This window comes from Delphinapterus leucas, chromosome 4 (genome assembly GCF_059928025.1).
Source record: "Delphinapterus leucas isolate spDelLeu-1000000601 "Yukka" chromosome 4, BTC_Dleu_Yukka2, whole genome shotgun sequence".
In the NCBI taxonomy this organism is placed as follows: Eukaryota; Metazoa; Chordata; class Mammalia; order Artiodactyla; family Monodontidae; genus Delphinapterus; species Delphinapterus leucas.
This window is the reverse complement of record NC_143132.1, coordinates 65,570,521-65,589,248: the sequence shown is the minus strand read 5'-3', so window position 1 is coordinate 65,589,248 and position 18,728 is coordinate 65,570,521. Positions and strand designations below refer to the sequence as shown.

Here is an 18,728-nt window from a genome sequence, read left to right as displayed (position 1 = left end):
GACAGGAGGACAACAAATGCATGGGTGACTCAGAGTGGCATTTGTCTGCAGGGTGTATGTACACGCACCATCCCTGCCTTCTTGCTCACCAGTACATGGATCATTTCTCTCTCTTCTGATCTCTTCCAGAGTACCCAGTACTATGACATGCGCTGGTCATGTGAGCACCTCATTATGGTGTGGATCAATGCTTTTGTCATGCTCACCACACAATTGCTGCCATCCAAATACTGTGATTTGCTACATAAATCAGCTGCTCACCTGGGCAAGTGGCAGAAGCTTGAACATGGGTCCTACAGCAATGCTCCACAGCACATGTAAGTAGGTTAGAGGATAACACCATTTAACACCTTTTTACATGCTGCTGATCATGTTTATTTGCTTTGTATGTCACTCTTGTTCTTGGCTTTGAACACTGAATTTTTAGTTTTTGTCTACGTGGGTGCTTATCATCCCTCTAAACTGAACGCAGGGGATATTAACTCATTTCCACCACCATCCCCAGTCCCTCTTTAAATGCCTCCTACCTTTCAACTACCCAGTCACTCTAGAATGTGTAATTTATTTCCCAAGCTATAATCTTGGAGTTTTCTTTTCAGTCCTAACCCTTTGCCCAAATTCAAAGAGTCATGACATATTTTTAATTTTCTTTAGAAGACTGTGAGATTCATCTTCTCATCTTCATTGCCACAGCTGAATAGCTGCTGGATAATTGTCTTATACTTAGGCAGCTGGAATTTGCTTCTCTCATCTTTTCTTTCTAATAAATGTAAATTTGTACTAGTGATTTTCCTAGCCCGCATTTTATTTGTTTATTTATTTTTGCTTTTTGGGTTTTTTGTTTTGTTGTTGTTGTTTTAGCCTGCATCTTTAATTGTGTTTTTCTTTTCTTCCTAAACTCACTAATGAATGTTGCCCTGCTTTTCCTAAATTTGAATGAAAACTGTCCCTAAGTGAGTTCTCTCTGAGTATTCCTCTCATTGTGTCCCCCTATTAGTCATTTCTCTGCATGATCCCTGTGGTCCAGAATGACTGACTTTAGAACCCTTTTATTCACTTGCTTCTGAGCCTTTCATCATGCCTCTCTCTCAGACCTGGACCATCTTCATCTTCCTTTTATAATTTGAACATTTCACAAATTTCATCACCTAGAAATTCTTTCCTAATTAAGGGGGACAGATTGAGGTGACATTCCCTTCCCCCTCCCCCTCAGAGTGCTCCCTTCAATTATTTGCCTTGATGTCTGATACAGATTAGCACAGGCCTTCAAGCCCAGGAACTGAAAAGAGATTGGGCCAGGCTGAAAAGAAACCCGACTGTGGGCAAAGGACAAATTTCAATAAAAATTGAAAATACAATCCACAGTACTAGTACTGTACATCTTCAGGCTCCTGATGGCACATGGCCATGAGGTGTATCATCATTTTAATGCTGGTAAGTGTGAGCAAGGCTGACGGAACATTTTCTGAACTGGGAAAGCTTCAGGGTGCTAGAATTTTTTTTTTCTTTAACATATTTAAAATGCTGTCCCAGTTCTTACCCTAGGAAACTAACCTTTCCAAAATCAGGAAGAGATGAATTAACTTAGATTTTTTAAAAAGCTTAACCTGAAGATCCCCATCCCCACCCCAACTCCATTACGTTGGTGCTGGAAAGAATGAAGCTTCTTCCATAACTTCTTTTTCCTAGAGAAACCTCTATAAAAAAAAAACCAAGAAAGTGGTAAAAAGAAAAGTCTGTGTGTCGGTACCTTGTGTGTCTCTGTGTTCTTCTGTATAGCTTCTCACATATATGAAGCATTTGAAGTGTGTGATAAATGAATAGATTTTCTGTAGCTTTTTGGGATGTAATTCTGCAGTAAATGTCATGCTAGTTTGATAATGTGTGAATTTCTCCACTACTCTTACTACCATCCACTCTCTCTTCTTGTTTGTTCCCTCTAGCATTTCCACCAATAGACTCTACTCACTTGGGATTGAGGTGACAGTCCACCTGCTTACACTGGATTTTCTGGCTCATAGATGCCTTCCTTACACGTTTATTTCTGCTTGTTCTCCTAAGCCTCTTAAGTCCTTTGACACTGAGTTAACCTTGCAGTTTCTCTCTACTATATAGCAATGAAGTTATAATAAATCCTTTTTGACTGCTTCCAGTTTGACCATGGAATTACTGTATTTTCAGAATTCAGGCAGATGAAGCCTTGAATACTTAATCCTTTCCATAGAAGTATAGCTGGCCTTGCCAGACACTGTCTTATCTGTAATTGCCAATAGGCTAACATTGCATTTCTTTCTCCCTTAGTTGGTCAGAAAATACAATATGGCCTCAAGGGGTGCTGGTGCGACACAGCAGGTGCTTATATAGAGCCATGGGGCCTTACAACGTGGCAGTGCCTTCAGACGTATCCCATGCCCGCTTTTATGCAAGTACAGCTTATTTCTTTTCAAACATAAGCTTAGGAGTAAGTGTTAGGAGGTTACTCTGTGTGTAAGCATCTAGCACAGTGTGTAGCACATACTAGGAAATTAAGACAGGGTAATTATTTTACTACTATAATGGCCTCTGTCCTTTGGAAATATCTTCTGAAAGGCAGATTGAAGGTGAAAATACCTATTTCTCAATTTTAATAGCTTGACTGATTTCTCTAGTTACATTGGAATTTGTTGAGTCTAGTGTTACTTGAAACAAGTACACAATTATTTGAGACTTCCATTTTTCATCTTACAACTTTTATTTGCAGTAGTTTGGTTTAGTGGTGTCCTTATTATAATATATCTGTGTATCCTTAAGCAATATTTAATATAGTAATAATGTGATGGTTTTATTTTTTGGTATTTGTCATATGTATCATCTCCTTAAAATACTTTGACTTCCCCTTTGAAACTCAGGCAAATGCCATGATCTGTGGCCTTTTACCTTCTCTTGGATTAAAAGGAAAAAAGGCTTAAAAGTTTAAAAGGAAAAAGCAGTAGACACCCACTAAATCCAGGTTCTGTTCCATTTGAATTTACACCTTGGGTTATGTTCTATTTGATCTTTCACTTTTCCAGAAATTCTGGCTCTAGGAGGCAAAAGTATTTACTTATAAGAGAAAGGCCAGCTGATTGATGGGAGAGGGGAAAAGAAGGTACATGCAGGGAACTGTTTTTAGTAAAAATGTACATAGTGCAGTGCATTGCCTTTGAATGGAGAGCATGTTCTGAAAAAGAATTGGAAATTTTATTTATTTTTTAGATGCTTGAATCCCTTTCTCCCTCCCATCACTCCCTCCATCCCTCCCAGCTCCTCATGAGGGTACTTGGATTTCCTGGCTCTGCGGGCGTTTGCTACTAAGGGCCTTTTAATTAAATACTGGAAACTTGCATCAGGGCAGGATGCTTATAAATAATATGGTAGGGGAGGGTGGGGCAAGGTGAAAGGCCTTTGAATGAGGGAAATACCGTAATCTCCTAGACTCCTGTGGGATTGCCTTAAGATGGAGGAGTGGACTTAGGTTACAACTACATAAGCGTTTGGTTTCTACACAGAATATTTAATTCAGCCAGCTGAGTTCCACAGGCCATTAAGGACATCTGTTGGCTCTTGCAGTCCCCTGGAAACCTACAGTAACCAGATAGTTTATTAAAATTTTCTGCTTGAAATATAAGTATTTTCCTTGCTAGTGTTGGACAGCTGAAGAATCAGGTGGAATCCATAGAAGAAAGATTAAGGAAATTAACTTGTTACTGATTTTGCGTGACCAAAGTAAATCAGTGCTTCTCAAAGTGGTCGTTGGGTCACTTAGAGTCAGAATCTCTGAAGGATCCTAGGAATTTGCAGCATTTGCATATTTGGAAATGATTCTTAGGCACACTGTTTAAGAACACTCACTTAAAATGTGCCTATTACCTGTAGCTCTGGCTGTCCTCACATTTTTACTCATTCAGTTTATAGCTTACTTGCACATTTAATTATAATTGTTATAATTGCCACAGAATCTGAAATTGCCTAATTTTTTTTTTAGAATGTTAATTCTGAGCCAATTTTATACATGATATTACTGGAGATCATGTAATAAAACCCAGGTAAACATGTTCTTCCTCCTGCAGAAGGATCCTGAGAACCCAGTTACCTTTCAGAGCTGTCATGATGATTTGGTTTATTGTCGGATTCGAGTCCTGAGGTCTAAATTATTCTTTTAGATCTGATATACTACCATTATCACAGTTTGCATTCTTTGACCTCTATCTTCCTATTCATAATACATTTTTATTAGTCAACCAGGATTTAGCCTCTTAGACTGAAGAATTTGGTGGGAATGAAAACAGGTCTGTTTTTAGCCAAACTCTAATTCTGACTAATTTTTCCCTCCTTCCTCATTGTTCTGTCTTTGTTCACCCTACTTATCAATACCCAGAAAAACTGAACAAAATAAAACAGACAGCATGGTGGGTAACAGTTTAAGAAAAAAATTAAGAAATTACTGTATTGATATTTCAACTTATATTACCACTGCTCCCTGCAGACTTGTCTAGTGTAGGTGTTTATGTCTTAGACCAGCCCACAAACTAACAATGATTTTTGTATTTTTAAGCAGTTACATTTTAAGTGGTTATGAGTTACCTACATATAATATCCTCAGTTTTTGTCTCTTGACTTGAGAGTCTAAAATATTTCCCATTTGGTCCTTTATCCAGCCCCTGTCTTAGATAAATAAATATACTTTTGGTTATCTCAAATAAAATATATACCTAAGATAAAATCTAGGAAAAATTTTTGAGGCAGAGTTCTTTTGGATATAATCCCTTTTCATGTCTCGGGGTGTTGAAATAAAATGTATTTCATTATTACTTGAGCAAAAAAGAAAGGGTTTGGGTCTCTATAGCAAGAAATAGCCTGATTGATACTCAATAAGCAGATCTGCTTGTTAGTGCACATAGGAGCCTGTAAATATGAAATGATTTTAGAAGAAAAATGTGAGAATTACTGCAGTCTTTTCTATGAAATAACATTTTGCTTTTTAACTTCCTTACAGTTCCTGTTTCATCGTCCATTAAGGCTGTTAAATCTGCTTATCCTTATTGAGGGCAGTGTTGTCTTCTACCAGCTCTATTCCTTGCTGCGGTCGGAGAAGTGGAACCATACACTTTCCATGGCTCTCATCCTCTTCTGCAACTACTATGTTTTATTTAAGCTCCTCCGGGACAGAATAGTATTAGGCAGGGCATACTCCTATCCACTCAATAATTATGAACTCAAGGCAAACTAAGCTGCCTCTCAACAGTGAGGGAGAACTCAGATAAAAATATTTTCATACGTTCTATTTTTTTCTTGCGATTTTTATAAATATTTAAGATATTTTATATTTTGTATACTATTATGTTTTGAAAGGTGGGGAGGGCAAGGGACATTAAATGTATCCATAAACAAGATGATGTGATCTTTTCTGTGTTAGTATATCTGAATAATATACAGAGGAGAGGTGTGCCTCTCCAGTAAAGAGATTGATTTGTTTGTATGGCTCTGGAATAACTTATTCACTTATGAACACATCTCATATATCACTTGACACAGTACCTTTTGCGTGTCTACTTTCCTTCTAGTCTTTCTCATTATCTTTAGTCCTTAGCTGGCCTTATTGCTACAGAAAGAGAGAGATCAGTGGAGTTGCCTGACAGCACTCATTGTCTTTTTTTTTCTGATTGGCAGATAGTATTGGAATGCATGGGGCAAAAGTGGGTTTTCGTCCTGGTGGGGTTCTCTTTGCTGCCTACTGGGAGGAAGCATTTCTAAGGTAGGAACTCAGCGTTCTATCTGCCGTATGACATTTAAATATACTTTTGTGTGAGCTCTTACCCTGAAACAGGGTATTGTTCTCATTTTCCCTGTTCTTTCACTTCTTTTGCTTGTAAAGATTTTCCTTTTATTGTTAGCTGTTTTGAAAGAATACTTTTTAGGACAGAATAGAGTGCCCAAACTTATGAAGGAGTTGGTGTGTGACTAGATCAGTGGGAGAAGATGAGCACATATCCCCTGGGCTGGGGTCTGGGCAGGTTGAAGACACCAAGTTACTGGAAAAATGGATGCAGTCTAGCAGCAACTCTGCTACAGAGGCATGTTTAGAGTTACCAGCAGAAGTGAAATATGAGAATTTACTTTTTTGTCCTCAGGTAGTTTGATCTGTGTGTGTTTTGAATTTCATACTCCAGAGCCTTCATGTCTGTGAGCATTAACCCCTTTCAGTCCATTTTCTTGAGAGGTGATATACTTAGTCAGTTGATGTCACTAGTCATCTGAATTTCTGAGGCCTTGTCTTGAGAGCCTGAAATATATTCTCATGTGTTTTCTATGCTCACTTTGGCTTTTTTACACTGAAACACAATATGGCTTATGAAGTAAAAAAAAAAAAAAAATCACGTAATTCATAAACTGGCTCTGAAAACAGTTCTTGCAGAAGAGTCCCCAACAGGTTTTCAGCAAAGGCAGCATTGTGAGGAGTAGGTGTGTGTACAGCTACCCAAGGTGACTACTATGTGTAACCATTGTTTCCTTAAATATTTTGATGGATACACTTTTTTTTTTTTAAGTTACGTAATTTGGCAGTCAATATGAGTGTATTCAGTCATTCAACAAATACGTGTTGGCCACCAGGCACTATTTTATGCACTGGGGATATAGCGGTGAGTGAGAAAAGCAAAGGCCCTACCTCAAGAGCTTACCATGTGGGGGGCGGGGGGTGCAAAATATGCTGTAAACAAACATATAATTTAATGTCTCCTGGTAGTAGCAATAGGTGTGGTAAAGTGAAAATTAAAAACAGATCAAGGAAATAGAAAGTGCTAGGAATGGCATTGCTAGAAGGCATCTTTTTTTTTTTTAAATAAATTTATTTATTTATTTATTTTTAGCTGCGCTGGGTCTTCGTTGCTGCGCCTGGGTTTTCTCTAGTTGCGGCAAGTGGGGGCTACTCTTCGCTGCGGTGCGCGGGCTTCTCATTGCAGTGGCTTCTCTTGTTGAGGAGCACGGGCTCTAGGCATGCGGGCTTCAGTAGTTGTGGCTCGCGGGCTCTAGAGCGCAGGCTCAGCAGTGTGGTGCATGGGCTTAATTGCTCCACGGCATGTGGGATCTTCCTGGACCAGGGCTTGAGCCCGTATCCCCTGCATTGGCAGGCGGATTCTTAACCACTGTGCCACCAGGGAAGTCCCTAGAAGGCATCTTCGAGGAGATGATTTCTGAGCAAAGATCAGATGAAGCAAGACCGAGGAGAATTCCATGTTACAGTAACAGCAAAGTGAGTGCCCTCAGGTGGGAATAATTTTGGTACATTGGAAAAATAACAAGATAACCAGTGTGTTGGTTGTTTTTGTAAAGTGGTTCAGCCTAAATATGGTGGTTCTTGAGTGGGGGAAGGTGGGAAAGCTGCCATCTCAATATTCTTTCCTTAGGGTCTTGAAGATATGCTTCTTTTGACTAATATTTTGGTGAGATTACTTGACAGCTAAGAGCAAAATGGGTGGCCTGGGCATAAAGATGTCTCATCACGATGGCCCCAGATTGGTTCTGTCATTGAAAAGTAGCCCAGATAACTGGGCTAATAATAGACTAGTCTATTATTAGAGATAATAGACTAGTCTTTACACGCAGGCTCAGCGGCCATGGCTCATGGGCCCAGCCGCTCCGTGGCATGTGGGATCTTCCCGGACCGGGGCACAAACCCGTGTCCCCTGCATCAGCAGGCGGACTCTCAACCACTGCGCCACCAGGGAAGCCCAATAGACTAGTCTTGAAAGCTGACATGATTCCCCCTTCTGGTTTGACCTGTCTTGGCCATATTCTAAAGAAGTAGCACAGGAGGACCAGATGCCAACCTGGCCAAACAAATGAGTGAATATAATAAATAAAAATTAATTTTGACTAAAGGAATTGCAAAATGCCCCCCTTCTCCTTCCAGATATGACAGCATCAGGGAGATAAAACCCTTCAGTTCATCATGCTTCTACTCATTTTAGCTGACATTTGTAGGTGCCACATTCAGATGGGGGAGAGAAGAATTACTAGTTACCTGTGTATCCTATTACTTAGGAATCATGTGATATAAAGGACACCATCTTTGTTTAGTGATGGGGGAGATGCATGCCCATTAAAGAATGGCCTTTGTTTTGTAATTGTTAAATATCGGGAAATGGTATGTGGAAAAAATGGTATAGCAAAAGATCAGTTAGGTGAACTTGGGATACTGGAAAAGGAAAGAAGTTGCTTGACCAGTTGTCTGGGTGGCTTAAGGTGAGTAAATGTGTCAGAGTAGAGGAGGGTAGTTCACAGGCATTATTAGCATGATGGAAACGTTCCTCAATATCCTGTTTACTCTGATTCCATGTTTTATTCCCTAAGCTGTTTTCCCTCCCCTCCCTATCAGTTACCTCCACACCACCCCTCTCATTTCTATTTACTGAGCAATTACTATGTGCTAGATACTGCTGAGTGCCAGAGATACTCATGTTCAGAGTGCATTTACTAGAAGGCAAAAAAGTAAATAATTGTAACACAAATGTGCTCAGTCAAGGAAGTATATGCAAGAGACAGAATTAATGCAGGAAAATGATCAACTTTGCTGGGAAGCTGCAGTGTCAGGGAATGCCTCACTGCATCAGTAACACACATGATGCATTTTGAAGCAGCACTAGTTTACCACAGAGATGAGAGAGGGAGGGAGGGCTCATGCAGTGGGAACAGAAGAGGCAAAAACTCGCATAGACTTGCACTAAGTTTTTAACTAATAGTTCAATAATGCTAGAGCTAGGCAAGGAATAGATTACAGAGGGACTCGAGTTCCACATTAAGTGGTTTGGATTTTTATTATCTTGTAGGTCACAGATTGTCAAAGGAGTGATCCTTGGGCACTGCATCAGATCTACTAAGTCAGAATCTTGAGGGTGAAGCCCAGTAATACATATTTTCCACAAGTACTTCAGGTAATTCTTAAGTGGACAGAAGGCTGGGGACTTTTGTAGACAGAAGCTATCTAATGAGAGATTTTAAGCCGAGGATTTAACGATGACCCAAAGAGTTCTCAGGTCAAGGGTTCTGGAAGTGTAATTTTTGAACCAGCAGCATTGACATCACCTAACTGGGAACTTGTTAGAAATGGGAATTTTCAAGCCCTAACCCAAACCTAACAGTCAGAAACTCTGGATGAATACCTAGATCTGTTTGAACACACACTCCAGGGGATTTTGATGAGAACCACTATCCTGTATTAGATAACTTTGGCAGCAATATGTAGGATAGGTTTGGAGAATGGGAGGATGTGAGACTTAAAGCAGGGAGACCAATTAGCCAACTATTTAAAAAGTCCATATAAGAGAAAATGGGAAAAGTGGGGGTGGGGTGTCAGCACTGTGTGATAGAAAAAGCCATGGACATGAATAAGATAATGTAGGGAAAGTATGTACAGTGAAAAAGGAAGGACAGAATTCTGATGAATAACATTTAAGGGCAGAGGAAGAGGAAGCTTTCAAATGAGCAACACTAAGGAAATGGAAGTCCAAGAGATGAGGTGAATTAGAGTTTCAGGAAAGGGATGATTACAGTATCAAATATAGAAGGTAAGTCAGGAGACTAAGAATTGGCTGTTGGATTTGATTGTGAGACCACTGGTAACTTTAGTAAGAGAAGTTTAATGAAGCAGTGAGAGTGGAGCTCGGGTGGCAGTTGGTTCAGAGTAGCGAATTGGGAAGAAGGAGCCGTTTGGAAGAGGAATAGCGCTTCTCCTGAGTTAGAACGGAGTTTAGGGACACACGTATGAATAAGGGAAGTGGCAAGGTATCTGATAGCATAAACTTGTTAAGTAAGAAGTAATTATGTTTTCGAAGGAGTGGTCCATCTGGGAGGGGGAATAGCCTTTATGAGTTTTGGGAATGAGGCCACTGCTGAGGTGGTAAACCATAAATTTACAAAGGCTTTCTTCATGGTTTTACGATTTTCTGTAGTCTAACTCAATAGACACAGTAAAAGGGTAGTAAGATGGGTGGTAAGAGTCCTGGTCCTGGTTTGGAGGTTTGCCAGGCAGGTATAGCTGAAGGACTAGTAGCCAAGGGAGTTATGAGAATAGCTGAGATGATGCACCTTGGGGTCTGGAAAGGCTGGGGAAGAAGAATGAAGTCTGGTGGGAGTACTGGCCATCAGAAAGAGCAGGGCTGGGTCGGGCATTAGTGATCTTGAGCAAGTAGAAGGAATAAAGGAGCAAAGATAGGAGTTCTGAGAAGAATATGGGAGTTCAGGATCATAGAGTTCTGGGTTATGAAACAGCCTGATGTGTACCCCTGGAAGCAGATGGTCAAAATTCAGTAGAGGCAAAAGCCGTAAGCAATTGTGGCAAGGGTGTAGGATGAGTTTTCCTCAGGAACGTTGAAGTCATCCAGGATGACGATGGGACAGGAGGTAGAGAGTCTGGTGCCGAAAACTGGGAAATCCGGCACGTGGACTATATCATGGCCACAAAGAACAGAAAAGGTAAAATCGCTGGATGCCGTAAATTTCAGTAATGAGATTTTTGCATGAGATGGGAAGAAACGGTGCAGAAGCAGGAGTGGGAAACTGGATAAAATTTCTGTGCTTTTTGTAGTCTGTGTAATGTGGGAGAAATGGGCAGGGAAAGAAGCATCCTCAGGTGAGTGTCAACTTTTACTGAGCTCTAAGAAGTGGAGGCAACGTTCGGTGAAGAGATTCAAGGAGAGAAGCACTCTAGAGGAACTGGAGGAAAGATTAGGAGTGAGGGGAACTGTGTGTTGCCAGTTTGGCAGGGGAGAAGAGTGGTAGGCTTACTCAGAGAAACAGAGAAGTGTGGGGATCTGGGAGTATATAGGATAAAAGGCATTTATGGCTGCAATGAAGGAACAAGAGCAGGCCTGGGTGGTGTAAAGTTCTAAATAGAATATTGCCGAAATGCTAGAATTTTAATACCCTTGGCAACAATATTTTTCACTGCAAATATCACCAAGTTGTGAGCCTAGGCTGTATGACTGTTTTTTTAAGGGCCTGTCATTTCAGCTCATTGAGTGCCTCTCTCCCCTCCCCCAACCCCCTTCTGTGATAATATATGCCACGATAGCAAACCTTTGCTTTTTTTCCCTCAGAGCACCATTAACAAAAATCACTGAAAAAATAGTCCTTCCTGACTAATTCAAGAAATAGAAAAATTGAGTTCACATCTTTGCAGGTAGACCCACATAACTCCTTAAGCTGTGGAGTTTTGAGAAGTAATAGCTTTTTTTCCTTCTCATTTTTCATGACAACATCCATTGATTTATACTGGGTATATTGGGTGACATGTATGATTGCAACAGTAAGAGAGTGAAGTTGCAAATATTTGACAATTATTTAAAATAACAAAGCAAGAAAATTTTACTGAAGCAAACGATCAGGACTTGTGCTGTGAGGAGACCAAACCTTGAAGTAATAAAAAATGACATCAAACAGAACAAAGTAGAACAATGAGCCTGAATGCATAAAGTCCACTTTTCCTATTATTGATTTTGCTGATCCCATGTCCTCTAGTTCATAGTGCCGTCATGAGCATTACGTTTTATATCATTTATTAGAGTACATTTTTAAAGGATAACAATCTTTTAATTACACTTAAATGTCTCTAAGGATAGGTTTAATATTTATGCTTTTTTAATCAATAGAAAAACATTTTGATTATATGTTTGGAAACATATTTGTCAAGCTCAACAAACAGCTGAAATCATGTGGCTTTCTAATAGACTCCTTTGAGAAAGTGCTTTACCTTACAGAATTATAAGCCAGGAAGTACTATGGCATTAAGTTAATGCAAAGCATTGTGATTCATCCAGTAAAACACATGGCTCTGAATTTCATAGGTTTCTTATATGTAACTACATCCTCCTTCATCCTCATAGAAGTGATCCCTGCATTGCTCATGAACTTCAACGCTACTGAATGTGTGCCAGTTGATCAGTGGTGACCCCAATTTTATCCTATATGGACTTACCCTGATCTTAAGCAATCACCCTTCTACCATCTCCCATTCCTCTCCATGCTTGGAAAGGTGCTTGCTCCCTCTTCTGGTCTAACTTTGCTAGGAAAGGTGTTGACAAAGGAGGACACATGCTTTGTCATTCCACATTTTGAACTGACCTTCCTGCTGGAAATGCCTGAAATCATACTCCTGGCAACATTTAACCCCAAGATTCATGTTGTCATCAGATAGGACAGGCCATGGTAGAATGTAGTCCTAATCAATCCTGGTGGGAATTGGACCTACCCTGAACCTCTCCCATTCCAATCTCAGACAAATGAATCTTAGGTTTCCCAGTAGCTCTTCAGGCAGAACACAAGACCTGTGTAGACAATCGACTGACGCACCCAACTTTAGGCAAATGTGATTATCATGTGCTAAACATTAGACACGAAAGTAACAATTTATCTTGGACCTATGACTTCATCATCAACAGGAGTTAACCCATTTTGTGATGGTGGAAGTGTCTAAAACCCCCTCTCAGGGAGTATGGAACCCTGATGTTACCTGGCTCATTTGCCGAGATCCAACAAGACTTCACAGCCAAACTAATTAAGACCATGCAAAACCTCAGAACTATTTATTCTTAGTTACCACTCGCTAAGTTTTTAAGTGATCAAAGCAAAATTCTCAACACCTGAATGTCTTCCTGGTACCTTCTACTGGATTTGTAATTGTGTTTAATTTGATTAAAGTCAGTAGGTAACTTGAACACTATTAGCAATCATATTAGAAGATGCTAAGTTGCTACCTGTTTTCCCCTGCTGCTTTCATTTGGTAACTTAATGGTTCTAGATCTTGCTCCTGGTTGCTTATAGGCTGTTTCATTTGCTGCCATCCCTCTCCCCTTTTTCATTAGACTCTTCAGGAATTTCAGAGTTCTGAGGTACCCAGGGCAATATTACTAAGCTCTCGATAAATATTGTCTGTTGAGGATGATGATGTTTACATTTTTAATCTCCCCAGAATTCAGAATTTTGCCTTGGCCAATATTTTGAATTTTAGGGCTTAGATTAGGCTAACAGTGTCTTAATGGGGTTTTTGATCAGGACCCTTCATATTCCATTTGAAGTAGAGAATAAAAACTAAATTCCCTCTACCTGCTACATTTTGGCAAAAAAAAAAAAAAAAAAGGTTGGCCTGAGAGGGCCATTTTGCCAATAAATATAGGTTATTATCTTATTAGGCAACCATTAACACTGAAGGAAACATTAGAATATACATGCATTTCACTTTAAATTCAGGATTTAAAATCAGCCACCCCCATTTTGATGACTCATAGTTTATTTGAAGGTGCCTTTTGAGAATTTGTTTCTGTAGCCCTTTCTAGGGCACCATGTAGATCCTCCTATAAATAGCACCACCTCTTCTCTCCTTCCCCTAGATGGAAGCAGGCAGTCTGATTTTCATCCAGCCATTCTCAGGGGGTTCATTTTTCAGTCCCAAGTGGATGACCAAATAGGTAATCTCAGGAGATTTGGGGGGAACAATTTCAAGGGGAAAATGTAATGAGTTTTCCTTGTCATGGAATGGAATTTCGTCAGTGCCAGGCTAGCCCCAGCTCACAGGAAGTTTATGATTATGGAGAGGTCCATACTTTAGCAGCAGGACACTGACCAAGAAGGTGAGTCAGCTTCCAAGGCCTTCTGGATTGATTGGCTGGGAAAGCTCAGAGTAGGGAATATCTCCAGACAGTTGTCACACACACTGTGTGTGTGTGATGACATGTGGATGATATCCACACACTCACACTTCTGAAGATGATGCTACAAATGAAAGATGTCAGAGTCTAAGGAACATGGCAGTCATTTAATAAATCTACATAGGTGCCTCAAGTTGAACTCACTTGTTATGTAAATGGTGGCTTCTCAGTCTATCCTCAAATAAAAATATATCCTCTAAGTGTTACAAAAATTTTAAATAATCATAAAATAGTTTAAATATTTCATTACTTGGCTCAGAGTTCTGATGGTGAAGCAAAGTGCAGTTCCCTCCCTCTCTCACATCCTAACTGGAACATGGTCTTTATCAAAATGTAGACACCACAGTGTACTGATATTGACATAAAGCCTGTCTGCCACATTTTCTGATAAGGCAGAAATGTACTTTTCAAATCTCCTAAACACGGCTTTCCTCATCTGGCACCACTATATTCCTTCACCTTTCTTGCCTAGGGGAAAAATGCTATACCTTAGGACTTTTCTTATGGGTTTACATCTCCTTGGCTGTTGGTCCAATGTCTGCTCACCCAATGCAAAAACCACTGACCAAAGGCCTATTAACTGCTCCCCTTGCTCACTCAGTGCCCTCTGAGAGCAGAACTCGTCAGCTGGCTTGCTGTTTATCTCTGTCACAGACACTGGCTTAAAAGGTATAGGACAAGATTTCAAAACTCTCTGTAAGGCTTCTCAAGGAAGAAGGGAGAGAGGAATATGTATCTGTTGCAGGACATCAGCTTCCAGTTTCTCACTGGAGGAGGTAACTTCAGTTCAGCCCCTACCCAGCCCATTGCCAGCCCTGGTTGTGAGGTCTGCCCAGAGGTACTGCTAGCTCTTAGAGAAATGTCTGCAGCGATTGAGCTTCTGGACAGAGTTCAGCCAGCCTTGAACCTGAGAAGAGGTGCATAGAGCTAAAAATAGGTCCTATCTTTCTTTGTTTCTCAAACAAGATAGTTGTCTTAGAAGGTTTGATACCATGATGGGTTTTGCATTGAGAAGGGCTCCTGTGAAGCCCTTTTTGGAAGAGCACCAGAAATCTGCCAGCAGGTTATGTTAATTCTCCTTCCTCTCTCCAGCTGAAAAGGAAAGAACCATTTGAAGTTCCAAATAACTGAAATAAAATCAGATTGGTTTATTGCTTCTGCTTGCATAGACAGGAGAAGAGCAAATTTGAGTGCCTGGGGTGGGTGCTGGATGAAGGGAATTATGGAAGGGGGAGGGGTGTCTCAAATCTGCTCTTGACCAATGGAGGGGGAGGGAGGAAGTAAGGTACCCACTGGCTAAAATGAAATACATTTTCAAGAAGGGCAGCTCTCACCAAGCGGGAGTGATGGCCACCCTGCAAGGGTTCTTCCCGCTCCTCCTAGGGCTCCCCTCTTATCCTCTCTGGTACTCTGGTCCCAGCCTAGTGTGGAAGGAGAGTGAAACTGAGCTAGAGGTGTTTTCTGTGAAAGTCCCACCAATTTATTAAACACTTAACGTTTGGAGGGTAGTTCTGCCTATGTGTGAGGCTTTCCTCTTTGATGACAATCTGTTCGTGAACTCTGATATTGGAAGGAGAGCAGATCACTATCTCATACTAAATGAAGATTTAGCACATTTAATTGAGGTAACCCTCAGCTCAGCCCCCACCCTGCCCGACTACTGGATTTATAAATCACAGGGCAGGATCATGGCAGCTGGAGTCCCAAATTAATAAAAGCCAGAGCCGGAAAGTCTTCTTGGATTGTGCCAGTCTCAGAGTTTGCTCTTGAGTATAGATTCTGATTTTCTATGCTGGTATATGGAGCCATCTGGGATAGATCTGCAGGGATTCCAGGGAAAGCATGGCTATATTCACCCACTTGGATGTCTAAGTGTACGTTAGTTTGCATTTCCAAACCTGCTTCTACTCTGGATAGTACACTTTTACAAAGCTTATCAGAAAACTGGTCTAAAAGAACACATGCTTTAAAGAGCATTAAAAAGCATGAAGTAAATAGGAGGCCTTCAAACCTCAATAGCAACATTTTCCAACACAGGCAAAGGATTTTCTTTCAGAAGACATCACATCCAGCTCTCAACAGTACTAGATAATGGCAATGGGGGAGTGATGCAACTTATAAGCCCCAAATATCACTGGAGGCCAGCATTTCATCCTTTTCCCTAACCTGACTTTTCCCTGCCTGCTCAAATAGGCTTATTTAAATGTCATCTCTTGGTCCTTCCCTTGACCTCTCTCCTGGCAAATGGCCTAATTAATAAATGGTCAAAAGGCTGAAGAAAGAGAAGAGGCCAAAATAAGCCCGAACTTGGATAACCTCTGCCTGGAATAAAGGCAAGTTGCCTCTGTAATAACTTCCAGATGAATCATGACATTTTCTCAGACACCAGCAGGTGAACTGATGTCATTCTATTTGCCTCCCACTTCTGCCATCCAGAATCACTGATCTCCGCTGGGGCTGGTAAAAACAGCTTGTTGAGGTCTCCAGTCTCTGGCCATTCTTAGGGATGGTCATTTTATTCCTAAGTGTAACCCCTTCTGGTGTGACCCATGTGTTTTCTGCCAACTCCCCACAAAGAAGGCCAGGGGAAATTGTCTGGGTGGGACTTCTGATAGGGGACAGCAGGACCTTGGAATCTGTCACTGTAGATGAGGGGGGCGGGTGGTCCATGATGGGGAAAGGAGGACTGAATAAGATTAGGCTCTGAGGTCTTCCTGGTCTTGACCTGTGGAAAGGCTTAGAACCCCCTGATGGTCGCTCTATTTTTGAAGAAAGAAGGTTGTCCCCAGATGGTTCTGTCTCTGATGTGCGCTTTCTACATTGCACTACTGCATCCTGAGTGGAGAGCAGGTTAACTAACCCTGGTTCTGGAGAAAGGGTGGATCCCTCGCACATGCGAGATGCAGTGGCATCCACTGGCAAGGACTCAATGGCTCCTGTATCTTGCTTTGGTTTCTCTTCCTTTGGGCTTTCCAAGGAGGAGAGAGAAGCATCTTGGGCAAGTTTCTGAGAGGTTCCACCAGTTGAGCCGGGTTCCTCTTGGTTCCTCTCCAGGGGCTGAGCCCCACTCTCCTCTGAGCTCTGAGAGGGCAGGGGCTGTGGGATCTGGGTGTACTGAATCTTGGGTGGAATGACTGGGACTGCCCTGGCCTGGCACATTTTGACCATGAAGGAGGTTCTCACAGCTGACACACTCACAGGAGCTGAGTTACGGCGGCCCGTCAGGGCATGAGCAACAATGTCCAGGTCCTGAGAGTCCTGGGAGTAAACCCTCCAGGGGTCTACTTTACAGTGAGATGAGGTCATCCATGTGATCTTTGGGTCTCCTGGCTCAGAGAGCTGCATTCCAGGTGAACCAAATGAGGCCACATTCTCAAACCGGAAGAGGTCAGTGATGGGAATAGCAGAGTCCAAGTTGAGAGAAGAAGGCCTATTTTTCCCCTTTAGGGGCCCACATTCAGTGCTCTTCAGCTGTAACTTTGGGGGATGCTCTCCAGGTGAGGTGCTGTCTTGCACACCCGGTGAATGCTCCTTGCTGTTTTCTGGCCCAGGATCACTGCCTTGCTCAATTTGAGGGTTGTGTGGCCCCAGGTTTGTCCCCAGTTCCTTTCCCTCTGCTAGACTGACAGGGCTGGATTCTGCTGATTTGGGCTGCAAACCACCTGGTCCCTTCTGGTTGTGAGGAACCTCTGTCCTTTTCAGGCCAGAGAACTCTTGAAAGGACCTCATGGCTTTCTCATCCCATCCAGTAATCTCGCTCCTGGGTGCCAAGGGCTGCAGAGGGTTGGAATTCCTCTCTGCTTCAAGATTAGCACAGCTGCTGGAGGAGGAACCCTCAAGAGTCCACTGGCTCTTAACCGTGGTTTTGCCATCTAGAGAATGGCTCTGGCGAAGGCTGGGCCTGTGGGAAAGCCGCTTCTCCAATCGGTGGCCCTGGGGGCCCTGCATCTGGGCCTCTTGTACATCTTTAAGGGTGGGTGAGTGCAGGGGACTTGTCACCCACTGGGGCTCCTCCCAGGGCTCCACCATCTCCAGACCATGCTGGGCAATGTCTGTCACAGTGTCATCTTCATCACAGTCTGAGGGCTCCTGTACTAAGTGGGCTACATCCTCCTCTCCTTGTGGAGAAATCTCAACCTCCCTGGTTGGGCTTGGAAAGCTAGAGCCTTTGCCCTCAGAAGCAGCATTCTTTGAATTTTGCTTTTCACTTTGTTCTGAAGAGGCCTCCTCTCCCTGACAAAGACTGGGAATCCCAGGGCTGCCTTTGGACTTCAGCTGATCTATATACGGGTTTGTTCTCAAATTCCCAGATGAGTCTTCTCTCTCAGGGCCACCCTTCAATAGCTGGACTGGAGGCGCCTCCTCCAAAGGAGTTGGAGGAGGAGGAGAAACAGGCAGGAGCAGAGGAGACAGATTCCCTGGGCCCCCCACCTCCGCTGCTGCTTGTGGAGGAGACTTCTCAAATGGAACCATTTCCAGAGGAGTCAGGCTGGCAGGGTCTGGGCGCTGGCCCTTTTCAGGCTCGGATCTATGGAGGATGCTGGTTGTCTCCGACTTCTCTCTATTGGCTGCTGCGGAAGTGCCCGGTGTGCTCTGATTGGTTGGATCCTTAGTCCACTCCTCCAGAGGGGCGGAAACTGGAGCTGGGGCAGAGCCACAAGGCAGGCTCCCAGGAGGCTCCGGGGAAGCAAAAGGCCCTGGACTAGACTCAAGAATAGGCTGAGTCGCGCCGGTCTTTAGAGCAGGTGGTGGCAAGGAGGAGAGTTCCTCCTCAGATTCAATAATTTTCAGCTCTTGTTGAATCTCAGGCCAGATCAGGGCGTTGGCCAGATCATCTTCATCCTGAAAAACATCAAGAAACTGATTACTTAGAACCAAAGACTCTCTCGGCGCGGACATCCGCACTGTTTCCCAGGGAGAGTCTAGGGACTGGAGCAGTGCCTGGCGGCGCTAACCTCAGCACACAAAGGATACAGCGTTAGTAATAACTGTGGCTGTTTATTCATG

General features: G+C 42.4%; 2 protein-coding genes across 2 annotated transcripts in view; one reads left to right on the top strand and one right to left on the bottom strand.

The window, feature by feature from the left end:
* The window catches only part of TMEM39A (transmembrane protein 39A), a 30,520-nt gene extending 25,027 nt beyond the window's left edge, over positions 1-5,493 (top strand). Inside the window, exons 7-9 of the mRNA XM_022559516.3 lie at positions 130-317; positions 2,302-2,422; positions 5,015-5,493. Coding sequence (XP_022415224.1) covers positions 130-317; positions 2,302-2,422; positions 5,015-5,248 — 543 coding nt within the window. The 3' untranslated portion in view covers positions 5,249-5,493. The remainder of the gene's footprint in view (positions 1-129; positions 318-2,301; positions 2,423-5,014) is intronic.
* An 883-nt stretch (positions 5,494-6,376) lies between these two features.
* The window catches only part of ARHGAP31 (Rho GTPase activating protein 31), a 117,459-nt gene continuing 105,107 nt past the window's right edge, over positions 6,377-18,728 (bottom strand). The window contains exon 12 of the mRNA XM_022559385.3: positions 6,377-18,563. Coding sequence (XP_022415093.2) covers positions 16,125-18,563 — 2,439 coding nt within the window. The 3' untranslated portion in view covers positions 6,377-16,124. The remainder of the gene's footprint in view (positions 18,564-18,728) is intronic.